Source organism: Mauremys mutica, chromosome 3, assembly GCF_020497125.1.
Source record: "Mauremys mutica isolate MM-2020 ecotype Southern chromosome 3, ASM2049712v1, whole genome shotgun sequence".
Taxonomy (NCBI): domain Eukaryota; kingdom Metazoa; phylum Chordata; order Testudines; family Geoemydidae; genus Mauremys; species Mauremys mutica.
This window is the reverse complement of record NC_059074.1, coordinates 91448162-91463634: the sequence shown is the minus strand read 5'-3', so window position 1 is coordinate 91463634 and position 15473 is coordinate 91448162. Positions and strand designations below refer to the sequence as shown.

Sequence of the window (15473 nt, the reverse complement as noted above, 5' to 3'; positions counted from 1 at the left end):
GGAGGGGACTGAGACTAGCTGGGAAAAGGGATTGGGAGGCGAGGTGGGGATAGAGACTGAGATTGAGAGCCCAAATGGGAAGAAAGACTGGGACTTGGAGAGGACACTGGAGTGGGAGACTGAAGCGGGCTGGACAATGAGATTATAAGAGTAGGAAGAAGAGAGGGGACTAGGACAAGATCAGGTTGGAGGGGTGGACAGAGGAAGAAGAGGCTTTGTCCACTAGACCGTATTCCCATCCAAAGCCTGGAATGAAACCCAGAATTCCTGAATCTTATCATTCCTCTGCTGTCAACAAATATCTGTGAAACCCACTGGCAAAGTGTGCGTCTGACTTCCCTCTAGTGCCTGGTCAAAGTAAAGGATAACAGCCTACTACTTCTCTGTTAGCTGAAGTGGTAGACATGTGCTGTGGACCTAAAGATTTCAATCCTACTGATGACCCATATAGGCTGTCAATATGATTCCACATGATGGAATTTTTTTTCTGTTTTTTGGGAACTAGGAATTACATCCACAAAACGTATATTTTAAGAAAGTTAAGATTGCAAATTGAAGCACTCAAAAGTTAGGAAATGCCTGAATTAAGACTTCCTGTGCAACCTTAATTTGGCCCCTTTGTGCATTTTTATTATGATACAATCTTCAATTACATAATCATATGCTACTTTTTCGACAGAACCCCCACCTCATTTAGTATGCAGTATGGACCATTCTGAGAATGAATCAGGGTTGTATACTGACAGATACTGTTGTCCATTAGACTCGGCCTCATTTGTTGCAGAAGTTGGAAGGTGTGTAGTCACTGAGGCAGGGGACTGCAGGAAGAGAAAGGAGGGTCTCAAAGTTAAGGCAGTTGAATGCTGCTCTGGAGCATTAGATTCTATCCCTGCCTTTCTCAGAGAGTTCCTGTGTGATGCTGGGCAAGTCACTTAAACCAGATTTTTCTCAGCTAGTCACTAATTCTGTGTCCCATAGTTTCTGATTGCCAGATTTGGGACCCTGGAGCCTAATTTGCAGAAGTGCTGAGTACTCTTAGCTCCCACTGATGTTAATGGGATCTGTGCTTTCAACATATAAAGCGGGCCAGAATGTTAAGTTCTCTGAAAAATCAGATCCTACGCATCTCAAATTGGGCATGCAAAATTAGTGGACACTTTTGACCTTAATTTCTCTGTGTCTTAGTTCCCCATCTTTAAAATGAGAATAATGTCACCCCATCGCCTCACAGGGTTGCTGTGAAAATACATAAATTATTTTTTGTGAACCTCTGAGATACTATAATGATGAGCACCATAGAAAGCACATAAGGAAATTAATAGTTCTATCTGCAGAGCAGGGTTTGAATAGTGTGACTAAATAAAACCTGGGGCTACACATTGAACAATAAGGATAAACAAAATATTGAATAGCTGCTTATATTGAATATATGCAAAAGTAAGGATGGCAATACTGTGACACCCCCCCACAATAACCTTCCGACCTTCCCCCCACAACTCCCTTTGGGTCAGACCCCCCAGTTTGAGAAACGCTGGTCTCCCCTGTGAAATCTGTATAGTGCAGGGAAACAGTATGCAAAAAAATATATATTTCACGGACGAGAACAGATTTCATGGTCCATGATGCGTTTTTCATGGCCATGAATTTGGTAGGGCCCTACCTATGCACGAAATGAGGTGGGGATCCGGTGGAGAAAATAGTATGTGATTATGTAATTAAAGATTTATAATACATAATCACAAGGGGGCCAAATTAAGGTTGCACGGAAACCTTAATTCTGTTATTTCTAACTTCTAAGGGTATGTCTACACTACCAGATTAGTTCGATTTAACTTAATTCGAATGTGTGGAATCGACCTTACAAAGTCGAATTTGTGTGTCCACACTAAGGACACTAATTCGACTTTGTGAGTCCACACTAACAGGGCAAGCATCGACATTGGAAGCGGTGCACTGTGGGAAGCTATCCCACAGTTCCCGCAGTCCCCGCTGCCCATTTGAATTCTGGGATTTCCCCACAATGCATGCTGGGGGAAAAATGTGTCGAGGGTGGTCTTGGGTAACTGTCATCATTCAACGTGCTTTCGGACGTCTCAAAGGGAGATGGAGGAGCTTACTGACTCGCTCGGATCTCAGCGAAACCAATATCCCCATTGTTATTGCAGCTTGCTGTGTGCTCCACAATCTCTGTGAGAGCAAGGGGGAGACCTTTATGGCGGGATGGGAGGTTGAGGCAAATCGCCTGGCTGCTGATTACGCTCAGCCAGACAGCCGTGCAATTAGAAGAGCCCAGCAGGAAGCGCTGTGCATCCGGGAGGCTTTGAAAGCTAGGTTCCTCAGCGAGCAGGGTAACCTGTGACTGTTCAGTTTCTTTACAGAGAAGCTGAACCTGCCCCTGCTTCAGTTACTGTTGACTTTCTTCTGCGGTTACATACCCCGTTCACCACGTTTCCCCCCTTCCAACACACGTTTAAAAATAAAGTTAATGGAACATTGTTAATTAACAACGTTTTCTTTATTAATGAATTCGTGTTAAAGGGTTGAAACAGGGATGCAGACTGTGGTGGGTAGGGTGTGCAGTGATGTTAACACCGCTTCTACACTCGAGGAATGATAGGCTCCTGCTCCTAGAGCGGTCTGCAGTGCCGGACTGGTTGTTTCAACAGAGCCTGCCATCCCTCCTTTTCGGGACTCTGTGTGCGGGGGCTACGTGACCTTGTGGCGGGGGAGGACGGTTACAGATTCCCCTGCTGCGTGGCTGTGTGGTCCGGGACAAGGACCGCTGCATAAGTTCTGTAACCCCCCTCCCATGCCACAAAGTCACGTACCCACCACCCACACAGAACATGGAAAACACCTCCCAGACCAACCAGGGTGCCTACTGACTGCACTGTGTGTGTGACCTGCTGTTGATCCTGCCCCCGTGTCTGTACCCTGGTAAAGGTGACTGTCCTATGCAATTAACAACCCCCTCCCCCCCTTCACAGACAGTCTTCTGTAGAAAAACTTGACGGAAATAGTAATTAACAGCAAACTACTTTTAATAATCAACTACACAGTTAGGAGATGAAACTGGGATTGGGGCTTCGGTGAGCCAGGAAGGGAAGGACTTCTCAACATTTAGGGAATGAGAGCCTTCTTGTATTTGTGCACTCTGCAGGGGTGCAGTGACAGTTTTCACGGCCCCTGCCGCCCCTCCTTCTTGTTACTTTGGGTGAGGGGGGTTTGGGACTTTGTGGCGGTTGCAGATACAGTGCAGGGGGGCTCTGTCCTCCTGCCTGCGGTGCTGCAGAACATCCACAAGGCGCCGGAGCGTGTCAAATTTTCCCTGGGCATTCCCTGTGTGGCTGGTCAGAACATCCAAGCTCGGACTGCTGTCCAGAGCGTCAACAGAGTGGTGCACTGTGGGATAGCTCCCGGAGCTACTAAGGTCGATTTCCGTCCACACACAGCCTAATTCGACATAGCCATGTCGAATTTAGCGCTACTCCCCTCGTTGGGGAGGAGTACAGAATTCGAACTAAAGAGCCCTCTAGGTCGAACTAATTAGCTTCCTGGTGTGGACGGGTGCACTGTTAAGTCGAATTAACGCTGCTAAATTCGACATAAACTCCTAGTGTAGACCAGGCCTAAGTGACTTGATGTTGCAACTTTATTGTTACTGTAATGTAAGTTTTGGACCTAGTAAATTAAAAATATGTTGCACTGACATTCGAACTAGGACTCTTAATCCTTTAAATGATTTTTTTTTTTACTTTGAAGGCTTTCAGCATGGCTGTGACTTGAAGTTTATTAAAAGCCCATTTTTGCTGCTGTTACATTTTTGTATGTTAAAATAATCTTGTGACATTGCATTATTATATACTGGAATAATGTTCCATTTTGTCACATTTGTGTCCAAATTATTAATAAAACACCAGTCTTAAAAATAACTTTAGTTTTTTTAAAGAGTAACGATTCCAGCACAAACATATATGGCATAGGTTTATGAAACACTGATGTAAGTCACGGAATGGCAGATGCAGAAAGGCACACATGCAATTATTTATTATTATTTCATTTTCTAATATTTGTGTTACTATACAAGCTGGGGCCTCTGATTAAAATCAGGGCCTTCTTAGGCTAAGTGCTGTATAAACATGGATATAATTGCAGTCCCTCCCCCTCAAAAAGTACAATCTAAAAATGTGAGCAAAGTATGAGGGGAAGGGGTGAAAGGTAGACCATCAAATATATACATTTTCATTACATGAATACCATTTTAGATGTGTAGATATATTTGCTGGTTTTTTAGTTTTATAATGACATAAAAATTATTGACTTTCCCCAACTGCAGCTCAGCTGCCTGTCTGACCCCTCTGCCTAGCCATTAAGGTTTTACTGCTTCCTTTTATGCATTTTATATAGACATTAAATACTATGTGATCAAATTTAAAACTCACGTTTGACACAACTTAAGGTCCCTGAGTTGGTGGAGCCCACATATATGCAAAATTGAGAGTCTACATTTTTGAATGCTTTGGGCTAATTCACTTTATGGTATTACAAAAGGAGGTTTTACATACTATTATTTTTATCTTATCATCAACAAGGGATGTGGACTAGAAAGTACACAAAAAAGCCGTGATCTCCAGAATAACGGGCAAAACGTACCCCTATTTTAATTCCTTAGAGAGAAGAGTTCTTTCTATGAGTTAAAAGCTGTAATGATTACTAAGAATGGATGTATTTTTTCTGTTTTGTTCGTCTGTTTTCTTAAGGAGTTGGAGCAGCAATTTGAAAAGGAGAAACTACATCTGGAAGGGGATAAGAATCAGCTTAGACAGCAGTTGGAAAATATGAGGGAAGAACTGACAACAAAGCTGACTTCGGCCAATCAGGAGGCAAGAATTTTCTTAGTCAAATCAGCTCACTGTCATATGCATTAGCCCACATTTAATCAGTAATGATAACTTATTCAACTGATTTTATGAATCGGATGTTAGACTGAGTCTATGCTTTGGGTCCTTTTTTAGCTCATTGTCTATTTAACGTGAGTATTCCCAAAATATAATTCACTTGACCACTGTCAAAGTGTGATTTTTTTCTTTTACAGTATATTTTCCTACAAATTAGTGTAGCAAAAGGAAAGGAAACTAATGTACAAAACTATGATGTAAACAGCTCGATTTATCTCTAATCTGCTCATGTGCAAATCAAGTACGGTACTTACTAAATTTCCATGCACAAAATACTTCAAGAGGTAATTAAAGAGAAAAGGCCAATCTTTTTGGTGACCCAAATTTCTTTATAATTTGTTTACTGTAAACTGTGGCTAATTTCACAGCATGCAGATCCTTTTAAACGTTTCCTGGAAAAGAAGAATTGAACTCTTTTATTTCCAATAATAAAATTATCCATTATGATACAGTATATAGTAATGTATTCCAGGCTACCTTAATATAGTTTTAGTTTGTTTTTAAAATGTGACAAATTGGTGGATTCAGTCAATTTCTTAGTGAGTTAAATGTCTGCATTTACATCCAACCAAGTCTTGGCAGAAAAACTCCCAGAGATGGTTCTTTCAGGTCAGACATGGTACACTGCTTGTCATTGCTGGACACTCCTGAACTCTGGCATTACTGAACAGTTATGGGAATGAGTATCTTTGCCAGTAGTTCAAGCCTTTTGAGATTGGGAATGGAAGCTTGATCTCTCTCTTGCCAGTTTGAAGGCGTACCAGAATGCCACTGCTTGAAAATTATTTTTATACTGAGATAAAATTTAAGTTGCTAACATAATTACTTGTGGTATTTGTTTATTTTGCCACTTCAGTAGAAAGCCTCCTTATCTCCCTATTGTGCTCCATGGGGAGCACTTTCATGCTGTCATTCCAATTTGGTTTTCTTGTTCCTGTTTTTAAGCTTGGAAAATATGATTATCTCTCAGTAACAGAAGCTAAAACCTTCTATATTAAATTTAATTCTTACATTTTTTTGCTTATGTGTTCATATCAGGGGTCAACTAAGTAGAGCTGAAGGGGCTGAAATTTTTATTTTGTGAGAATTCACCTTCATTATCCAGCTGCTACCAAACAGGGAATATCACATTTCAAAACAGATTATCATTCTTTATTTAGAAAACACAAGTCCAATCCAAACTAGAGTAGCTAGTTTACTTTATTCTAAGTTTTCCTTTCTTGTCTTGACTTAGTAAGTACAAGAGACTGGTGCTCTGCTTACAACAATAATTTACTTCCAGACTTTCATAGGCAAAACTGGGAAAGGGTTTTTAAGAGGTACAATACTGCATTTATTTTCTGTAATTAGTACAACACTGAATATTCACTGATGCAGAAGAAACTTTCTTGCCAGTTGCATCCTTTTATTTTGTCTCTAACATTCCTGTTAATATGTTTACATTTTAATAATATTTTGGCTCTTTACCTAAAGGGAAGTATATATTATTATCCTTTCTCTTCATAATGCCATCTGTCTGTTAGTGATGGCCAAAGATGGCAACTCACTCATGACCCTAGACCAGGGGTCGGCAACCTTTCAGAAGTGTTGTGCCGAGTCTTCATTTATTCACTCTAAGTTAAGGTTTCGCGTGCCAGTAATACATTTTAACATTTTTAGACTTTCTATAAGTCTATAATATATAACTAAACTATTGTCTGTAAAGTAAATAAGGTTTTTAAAATGTTTAAAACGCTTCACTTAAAATTAAATTAAAATGCAGAGCCCCCCAGACCGGTAGCCAGGACCCGGGCAGCGTGAGTGCCGCTGAAAATCAGCTTGTGTGCCCCCTTCGGCACCTGTGCCATAGGTTGCCTACCCCTGCCCTAGAATGTTCATAAAGACAGGCAATGTGGGTGAAGTAATATCTTCTTTTGGACCAATTTCTTTTGGTGAAGAGATAAGCTTTCAAACTTACAGAGAGATCTTCTTCAGGTCTGGGTTCTGTGCAAAAAGAGCTCTGTGTAAAATCATAAGCTTGTCTCTTTCACCAACTGAAGTTGATCCAATAAAATATATTACCTCACCTACCTTGTCTCTTTATTGTCCTGCGACCAATATGGCTACAACAACACTGCAAACATAGAGATCACATGCAGTCCCAGGTCATTAAAGTGTTACAGTTTCATCATATGTCTGTGTGCTACATAGTGTGAAAACTCGTTGATATGTTAAAGAAGTGTTGAAATGTGAAGGTGGTAAGCAGCAACGTATACATTTACAGCAGGAACAGCCAGCATACCAGATTATGAAACTGATATAGAATCAAGTAATACAGTACCTTGAAAAAGCTTATTATAAGAGAGCTCCATAATTTCAAAACACCATCATTTGTAACATGTAATTCATTGATAAGCAATTATCTTTTGATAGCTTTGAATAACTTAGGACCTACTTGGAGGAAAAAAGAGATCATCATGTGACTACTTCTGTATCTAGTATTGTAGAGGTGCCAAATAATTAACTTTTGTGTCACCATTTCAATTATAAACCTGTATTGTCAGGGGTTTCTGAGAAGTAGTAAAAAGTTGTTTCAAACTGAAACTTTACAAACCAGGTATGCAATATATCAGAAGCCAGTATATCATTATAGAGTACTTTTAATTTTTTGTATTTAATGTTTCCTTGGGAACAGTTGAGAAACAGAGTTGGTCTTACTGTTTTTGAGCAGCCATGCAAAATAGTAGTGTGCCATTCATCCTTCTGCAAAATATAAACAATTTATTTCCTCCATGGTAACCCGATTATACTCAGGCAGAACTATGGATTTTGGGTAGAGTTAGGGAAATATTTCTTTGAAATACACCCTGAACTTAGCTGACTCTTTTTACTTTAAGTGTGTGTGTGATGGTAGTGGAAAGTGGGCATCTTTAAGGTCTGTCCTTTACTCTCCTGTTGCAGAAGTGGAGCCCTTCAGCATTAGCTGCTGGATTATTTCAGTTCGTATTGGTTTAATGTTTCAAGGATATCTTTCCAATGAAAATGGAAACTTTTGTTAATTAAAGTTGAGATTCACATGTATCCCCAAATCAGAGGGCCCATTGTCACAGGCTTTGTGAGGTTGAAACACTAGTGCTCTACAGAAAATCAGAAATATCTTGCATCTATAGATTAGATAATTTGTTAAAATAGGAGAGAAATAAAAGAAGAAATATACTTGGTTTTAGATGTTTTCAGAAATTGTTTGCTGTTTTCTAACATGATCTTTGCCATTTTTAGCTGCTAGTCACAACTGATCCTCTTTGTATCTTTTATTTCATAATGTTTATAAAGAGACCAAGTTATTGACAATTAAAAATAAGCTACTGTGTATAAAAAGTAATATATGTTAGAAAAGGAGAGAGAGAATGAGAGAAGAGAAACAGCTCTTTTGGTTTTGCCTCTTGCATAATAAAGTAAATGTGCATTTTTGTTTTAATGTTTTATTTCTTTAGCTTCAGCTCCATCAGTATTAACTGAAGAGATTTCTCCATTGCTTCTGACAGATAGGTAGCTTTACCAATGAAAATAAGGCCTTCTGGTACCTCCTGTTTCTGCTCTTTACTCATCTCAGCACTTGTCTTTTTCCTTCCGCTTTTTTTTTTTGGACTGCCTCAAATAGAGTCAGATATGTATAGAGCACTTAAGTTCTTTAATTTTTTATTCATCTTCCTTGTTTCTCAATTTAATTTTCTTAGCTGCATCTCTAAGGGATCACTGAAGTAAAGAAGATAATGGGCAAGAAAGCAGTTAAGCAGAAAAACCATAGTCTTATAGTTTGAGCTTATCCTTGGCCACCTTGGAAACACTTTTTACTTCCTGCCTCAAGGCCCTGTGTAACCCTCAAGGACCTGGGCAGATAACTGACTCCTTACCCAGAATCTGAGACAAAGGGAATATTATGACAAGGAGGACCCCGCAGAGAAGCCTGATGATACTTTTTTTAAACCAATGGTCCAGGGCAGATAAGAGACTAATGCAGTTTTCCTGTTATATTAGGCTTTTAAAAGAAGTCCCATCCCACCAAGAGGGATAACAGTTATAGTGTTCGTCAACTATAGATCTTAAAATGTTGTACAAAGGTGAATATGTATCATTATTTCCATTTTATATTTGGAGAAACTAAGGCACAGAGAGGTGAAGTTACTTGCTGTGTGACACTGAACAAGTCAGTGCACCTTTCTGTGCCTCAGTCTCTCCATCTGTAAACTAGGCGTAATGATACATCTGTGTAATTGGTTCACCAGCTTTGATAGTAGTGCTGCTCTAGACTCTGTCGTTGCCTGTCAGTGCCTGTAGAGTTGGTTCCAGAAGATACCTGTAGCTGGAAACATAAGGAACAGAAAGTAGTTTCTCATCAGTGACATCCTAATCAGAGATCCCTGAATGTTTGCTTTTTTCTGAAAGAGCTAAGAGATCATTTTCACAAACTATAAATATTGACTGGACTCAAGAGCAACAGCACTAAATTATTTCCATAGTGCAAATATAGTTCCATGAGTTTGATTTGTTGCTTGAATTGCAACCAGAGGGCAGTGTTGAAACTACAGTAAGCAAAGTTTAATTATTCAGATTGAAATTTCTCTAGGATACCAAGGTTAATGCTGCTCTTCTTGCAAAAATTGTTTTGGGATTTTGTAAGGACAACTAGTATTCAGGGCTTCAGTTTTACATTATTTTCAAAAGATGACAGGCACTTTCAGTAACATCTTTATCACCATGCTTGATCATTGGTTTGTTATTGCCTTAGATGAAAAATCGTCTCCTAATGAATCAAAAGTACAATCTCCTGTGACATCTAGGTTTCCTTAGAGATTTCTATCCAGTTGTGAATTAGACAAAACTCTGTTTAGCTAATACATCATCACTCATCATTCTGATTTTGATTAACACTTTTTTCCAGCTAACTAATTCAACAGTGTTTTTATTATTCCTGAGACAAGGTGGGTGAGGAAATATTTTTTACTGGACCAACTTCTGTTGGTGAGAAAGACAAGCTTTTGAGCCACAGAGAGCACTTGTACAGGTATAATAATAATAATAATTGGAGATATGCCAATCTCCTAGAACCGGAAGGGACCTTGAAAGGACATTGAGTCCAGCCCCCTGCCTTCACTAGCAGGACCAATTTTTTTGCCCCAGATCCCTAAGTGGCCTCCTCAAGGATTGAACTCACAACTCTGGGTTTAGCAGGCCAATGCTCAAACCACTGAGCTATCCCTTCCATCTTTCATTTTGTTGTGACACTAGGACAGATTGTTTAGCATAAGTAGTTAGTATGTGTTGTAATCAACTATTCCAGATAGAGTGGCCTATTAACACCTCTGCAGTCATAAGACAAAAAGAGGGGGTTAGTTGGTTATAGATTGTTGTAATAAGCCATAAATACAGTGTTTATGTTCAGTCCATGATTTTTAGTGTCTAGCAGAGTAATGAATATAAGCCCCCAGGCTCGTCTTTTGAAAGAGTTGTGCAGGATTCCTTTGAGGATGCGGACTGATAGGTCACTTTATGAAGTGTGTTCACCCATAGGTGAATAAGGTGTTTTTGTATTATCATTTTACTGTGTGAGTTCATTTGAGATCGTAGTGATTGTCTGGTTTCACTCACATAGTTGTTGGGGCATTTAGTGCACTGGATGAAGTATACCGCAGGTTTGATAGGCATATGTAGGATCTATGGATCTTGGAAGGTGTGTTTGGGGTGGGGGATTGTTGATTGACATGGCTGCAACTACACATCATTATTCCTGGCATTCTTGGACTCGGCTGGCTTTTAGTTTTTCTTTTGTTTCAATTTATAATACATTTTTAATAAAAATAATAACTAAGGAAACCAAGAGACTGAGAAGCAAAGAAAGACTCAGAACAGGAGGAGCTGAGGTGCCTTCTTTTCATTGATACTGCTGCATGTGTATCAAAATTTATGAGAAAAATCTAGATAGGATATGGAAGTCCAGAAAACAAATTACTAATAACTGATCATCTTACAACATTTCCTCTTTAATGTTGAGGAAAAATACCAATAAGTGTTGGTAATATTAGTAATTGTAAATAACTATTAAAACATGTAAATATATATCTTAATTCTGTGCCCCAAATATTGAAACCAAGTTTACTCATATTTGTAAAATAAATATTTGTGGACTACTATGTCACATTGCTCAGGGTTAACGATTGCATACAGTAACTCCTCACTTAATGTTGTCAGTATGTTCCTGAAAAATGCGACTTTAGGTAAAACGATGATAAGCGAATCCAATTTCCCCATAAGAATTAATATAAATGAGAGGGTAAGGTTCCAGGGAATATTTTTTCAACACACACACACACACACACACACACACACACACACACACACACACACACACACACACACACACACACACACACACACACACACACACACTTTTAAACAAACAATTTAATACTGGTACACAGTGATGATGATTGTGAAGTTTGGTTGAGGTAGAGGAATCAGAGGGTGGGATATTTCCCTTACTGCTAAATGATGAACTAGCAATTGGCTGAGTCCTCAAGGGTTAACTCTCTCACTCTGCAAGGCAGCAGGAATGGAGGGAGATATGCACATTTCCCTTAAGTACACTGCCTTGTTAATTAGATCAGCTTGCTGAGACCACAGCTGCTGCAAGCTTCCTTGGTCCTGAGCCCTGTTCTATGGAAGATGGGGTAAGTGGAGTGCAGGAGGAGGGGGACACCCTGACATTAGCCCCCCTCTTTCTTCCCTCCCCCCCAGCACAGCAAGCAGGAGTCTCGGGGAGCAGGTCCAAGGCAGAGGGTAGGAGCAGCACATGGCAGTGGGGGGAGGGACACAGCTGAACTACAGGCAGCTACTGCACAGGGAACTTAGGGGAGCGGGGAGCTGATAGGGGGCTGCTGGTCCACCCTGGTTCCAAGCCCCCACCAGCTAGCTACAAGGGACTGCTCTTCCTGCAAGCAGTAGACATAGCAGGCAGCTGCCAAACCATGTTAGAAGGGAGCATTACACAACTTTAAACGAGCATGTTCCCTAATTGATCAGCAACGTAACAATGAAACAACGTTAACCGGGACGACTTTAAGTGAGAAGTTACTGTACTTTGTACTGTATACTTGAAATGGAGGAATTCTTAAGGTCACCATTAGATCCTTTTCTCATTAATTTCTTAACTTCTAACAATTTGAAGTTTTTTCAAATGAAGAATTTAATGTAACATTCTTGTAGCGTGTTAGAGGTTTTTTTGTATTAAAATGTGTCTTGATTAATGGTTAAAATACGTCAAGTAAGGGGGTGGAATTCCCTGTGTCTGTTGCTTGGTCAGGGGCTTTGCCGAGTGGTACACTCAGTCTTCCATCACTTTTATTCCTTTGGCTGCTCTTTTTGCTGTAGCTTAAGTTCCTCTTGGTGATTCTCCGGTTCCCCAACCTTCCACTCAGCTTCTGCTCAGACCCTGGAGCCAGAACCAAGTTTCACCCTTCCCCTCTGTCTTTGCTAGACTTTTGACAGAGGATGAAAGTCCCATTGGTATTTCACCTGTTCCCTGCTGCCCCCGCTCATGATTGTTGCTGCTTCTGCGGGGACTCTCCTGAGTACTTCACCTGCTAATCCTTCCCCCACCCCCGTGTGGCACCTACCATTGGGACCAACGTGACCTGTGCTGTTCTCTCACTCTGCTGTCTAAAGCTGCCAGGTCTCAGGGATCCCCTTGGTGTCATGTTTTCAATTCAGTCTTTTTTGCCTTAACTTCCTTAATACAACAGCATTGAATTCTGACACCGTGCTAACAAAAAGTGAGACCAGGCTCAAGAGGAGTAGAACAGCACCTGCTATGCTTTCATAGTGAGAAGGAGGACAGGGAGTCTAGCAACAGTGAAATGGGGGAGGAGAGGGAAGGAATGAGCTAGCACCCAGAGAACAAGACCATATCTGGTCAAAATGAGAGTTGGGGACAGGCAGAAACAGATTGCAGGTGCAAAGTGGCCCAGGCAATACCAACGCCCAACCCATTTTTCATATGTTCTTACCTCAATTCTTTGCTACGTATTCCTAGTTCAGTCCCTAAATTCCACACCCCATTTCAGAGCACCGCTACTTCTTGCACTCTTACTGCTAGTCTGGGTGCCACCCTGGCAGTTTGCCCCCCAAAACACTCTAACATGAGCCCCTCCTATTTGTATTCTGTAAAATTCCTCACAAAATGTTTCAAAGTGTAGGTTTGGATACCTTTTCCTTTAAAGGTGTTCAGTTAATCATACAAATATTGTAAATTTAAATACGTAGGAGGAATTCTGCCTGTCAGTACATGAAAATAGTCATATTAAAGAGAAAATTTGATTTACACGGAAGAGAATAGTATTCACTAAAGTAAAACCCTTAGGGGTTTTACATAGGGATCAAAAACCCGTGCCTGGCCCTGTCTTGTGGGGCTCTGACTCCGGGGTTGAAAAATCGCTGCGCAGATGCTCAGGCCTATGCTGAAGCCCGAGCTCCGAGACCCTGCAAGGGAGGAGGATCCCGGACCCTGATCTCCAGCCTGAACCCAAATGTCTGCACAGTGATTTTTTTTTAGCCCCACAGCCTGAGCCCTGCCAGCCTGAGTCAGCTGACCTGGGCCAGCTTTTGCTATGTGGTGGGTCTTTTATGCTTGTGTAGATGTATCCTGAGAGTGAAAGATATGAGGCTGATTTTGTTTGGTTGCCATTAGTAATAATTATGAAAATATTGTATTTATTTATATTGTAGGTGTGTCGTCTACAAGACCTAGTAAGAAAAAGTGAACAGGGCCTTGGTACTGCAGAAGGACACATCTCCAATCTTCAGGAAACCCAGGAAATACTCCAAAAAGAACTAGAGTTAACCAGAGCAAGGCTGAGAGAGACCACGGATTCATTGTATAATGTTGAGGTAACCACATGATGGGGAAAGCAAATGATTTAAAACACAATTATTGTTTTCTGACTGTTTTTTAAATGTCAAGACCTGGTTTAATGGATATAGTAAACAAGTGGCTTCATATAGCCCTATTTTAAAAAAAAAAGTTGATTTCCTTTTTTTTTTTCCATTTCAAGTCCTAGGACATAAAAATTAGATATGAATATTTTAAGAGGTCCTTTCTATTATTAACTGAGTGTTGCTACAAATACATCTTTCTCTAGCTAATTGAAATCGTACTGTAAACAACTCTGAGTAGCTGTATTAGAGCTAGAATTTTGTGTTTAACTCTTGTCGATTTTCACTTCATGTGCCCTCAAACAATGAAATAATGAACATTTAATTGACATGTCCTTTTTTAAAGTTTTCTTTTTAAAAGTAGAAGATATCTGTAAAAGACTGAGTAAGAAAGTTTCAGCAAGCAAATGTGCAAAGGTTCACAATTATTGTAGAGTGAAAAAAGGTGTTAGGAATATTCCTTCTCGTGAAACTGAATTCAAGAAAAAAAACAGTTATAATGTTTGGTAAACCTCTGAATTAGTCTGCAATATAAAATATAATTTGTTTTTTGTTGTCTTGTGAACTAAATTTGCATCTTAAATTATGTGTGCGCGTATGTATGTGAAAAGACTCCTTGCCCCCTCAGTTAATTTCCTTATAAAAACCTACTGAGGCGTCACAGACATGTAGGCTATTTAGAGACCAATTTGCTTATTGTGTACTGTCATATTTTCTTTCCACTAATTTTTATTGAAAAGGAAAACAGCATTTTCAGCATCTATTTGGTTTTGTTGTTTATTCCCTACCTAAAATCATAATTCCCTATTTGTGATGTCATACGTGGTTGCTATGGAAAATATCCTTTACATAGAAAATCATTTAGGCAGATGCTTAACTTTAAATGTGAATAATCCCATCCCCTATTTGGTGTAATGCTTGTCTTTGCCAGGGCCCAATGTAAAAGATTAAAAGATCCAACGTACAGGTTGCTAGTTTAGTACTAACATCTTTTTTGTTCCAACTTGTAACTTTCAGATAACCACTGTGCATTCAGAAAGAATAAGCATCTGAAATTTAAATGTTCACATTTAAGGAATGGTTAGTACTAGCAATTGTCTCAGCAGGTTTTAGAATGTATTGGTTAGAGAAGAGCGAATACTGCAAAAAATGTCCCATGAATATTCATTAAATAAAAAAAAAACTGCCGATACTCTCCACGTGCTTTATGTGTTGGCTTTTCATAAGTAAAGCAAATACTGCTGGCAGGAATGTTTACTGTAACTATGAAGTTTAATTAAATATTTCAAAATGTTCACAGAAAATGAATTTTGAATTCCTGATTACAAGTGTCCACCACAAAAACTTGATTATTATAATTATGCCTTGCCAGGCAAGGAACAGAAAAACATACCATGTGAACTTTGTATCTGATCAAAACAGCTCAAATTTTTAATTTCAAGTGCTGAATAATTGCAGCCAACCACTCACATATGATACATACAAAGAAACATTACTTGCATAAATGATTCCTTGAAAAAATTCAAATAAGTAATAAATTAAAAAAAA

At 39.6% G+C, this 15473-nt stretch overlaps 1 protein-coding gene across 4 annotated transcripts in view; it reads left to right on the top strand.

Moving 5' to 3' along the window:
* The window catches only part of FAM184A (family with sequence similarity 184 member A), a 165649-nt gene that overhangs the window by 78980 nt on the left and 71196 nt on the right, over positions 1–15473 (top strand). For all 4 annotated transcript variants that reach the window (XM_045010480.1, XM_045010478.1, XR_006578178.1 and 1 more), the window contains exons 6-7: positions 4761–4883; positions 13719–13880. In XM_045010480.1, the coding sequence (XP_044866415.1) occupies positions 4761–4883; positions 13719–13880 (285 nt within the window). The remainder of the gene's footprint in view (positions 1–4760; positions 4884–13718; positions 13881–15473) is intronic.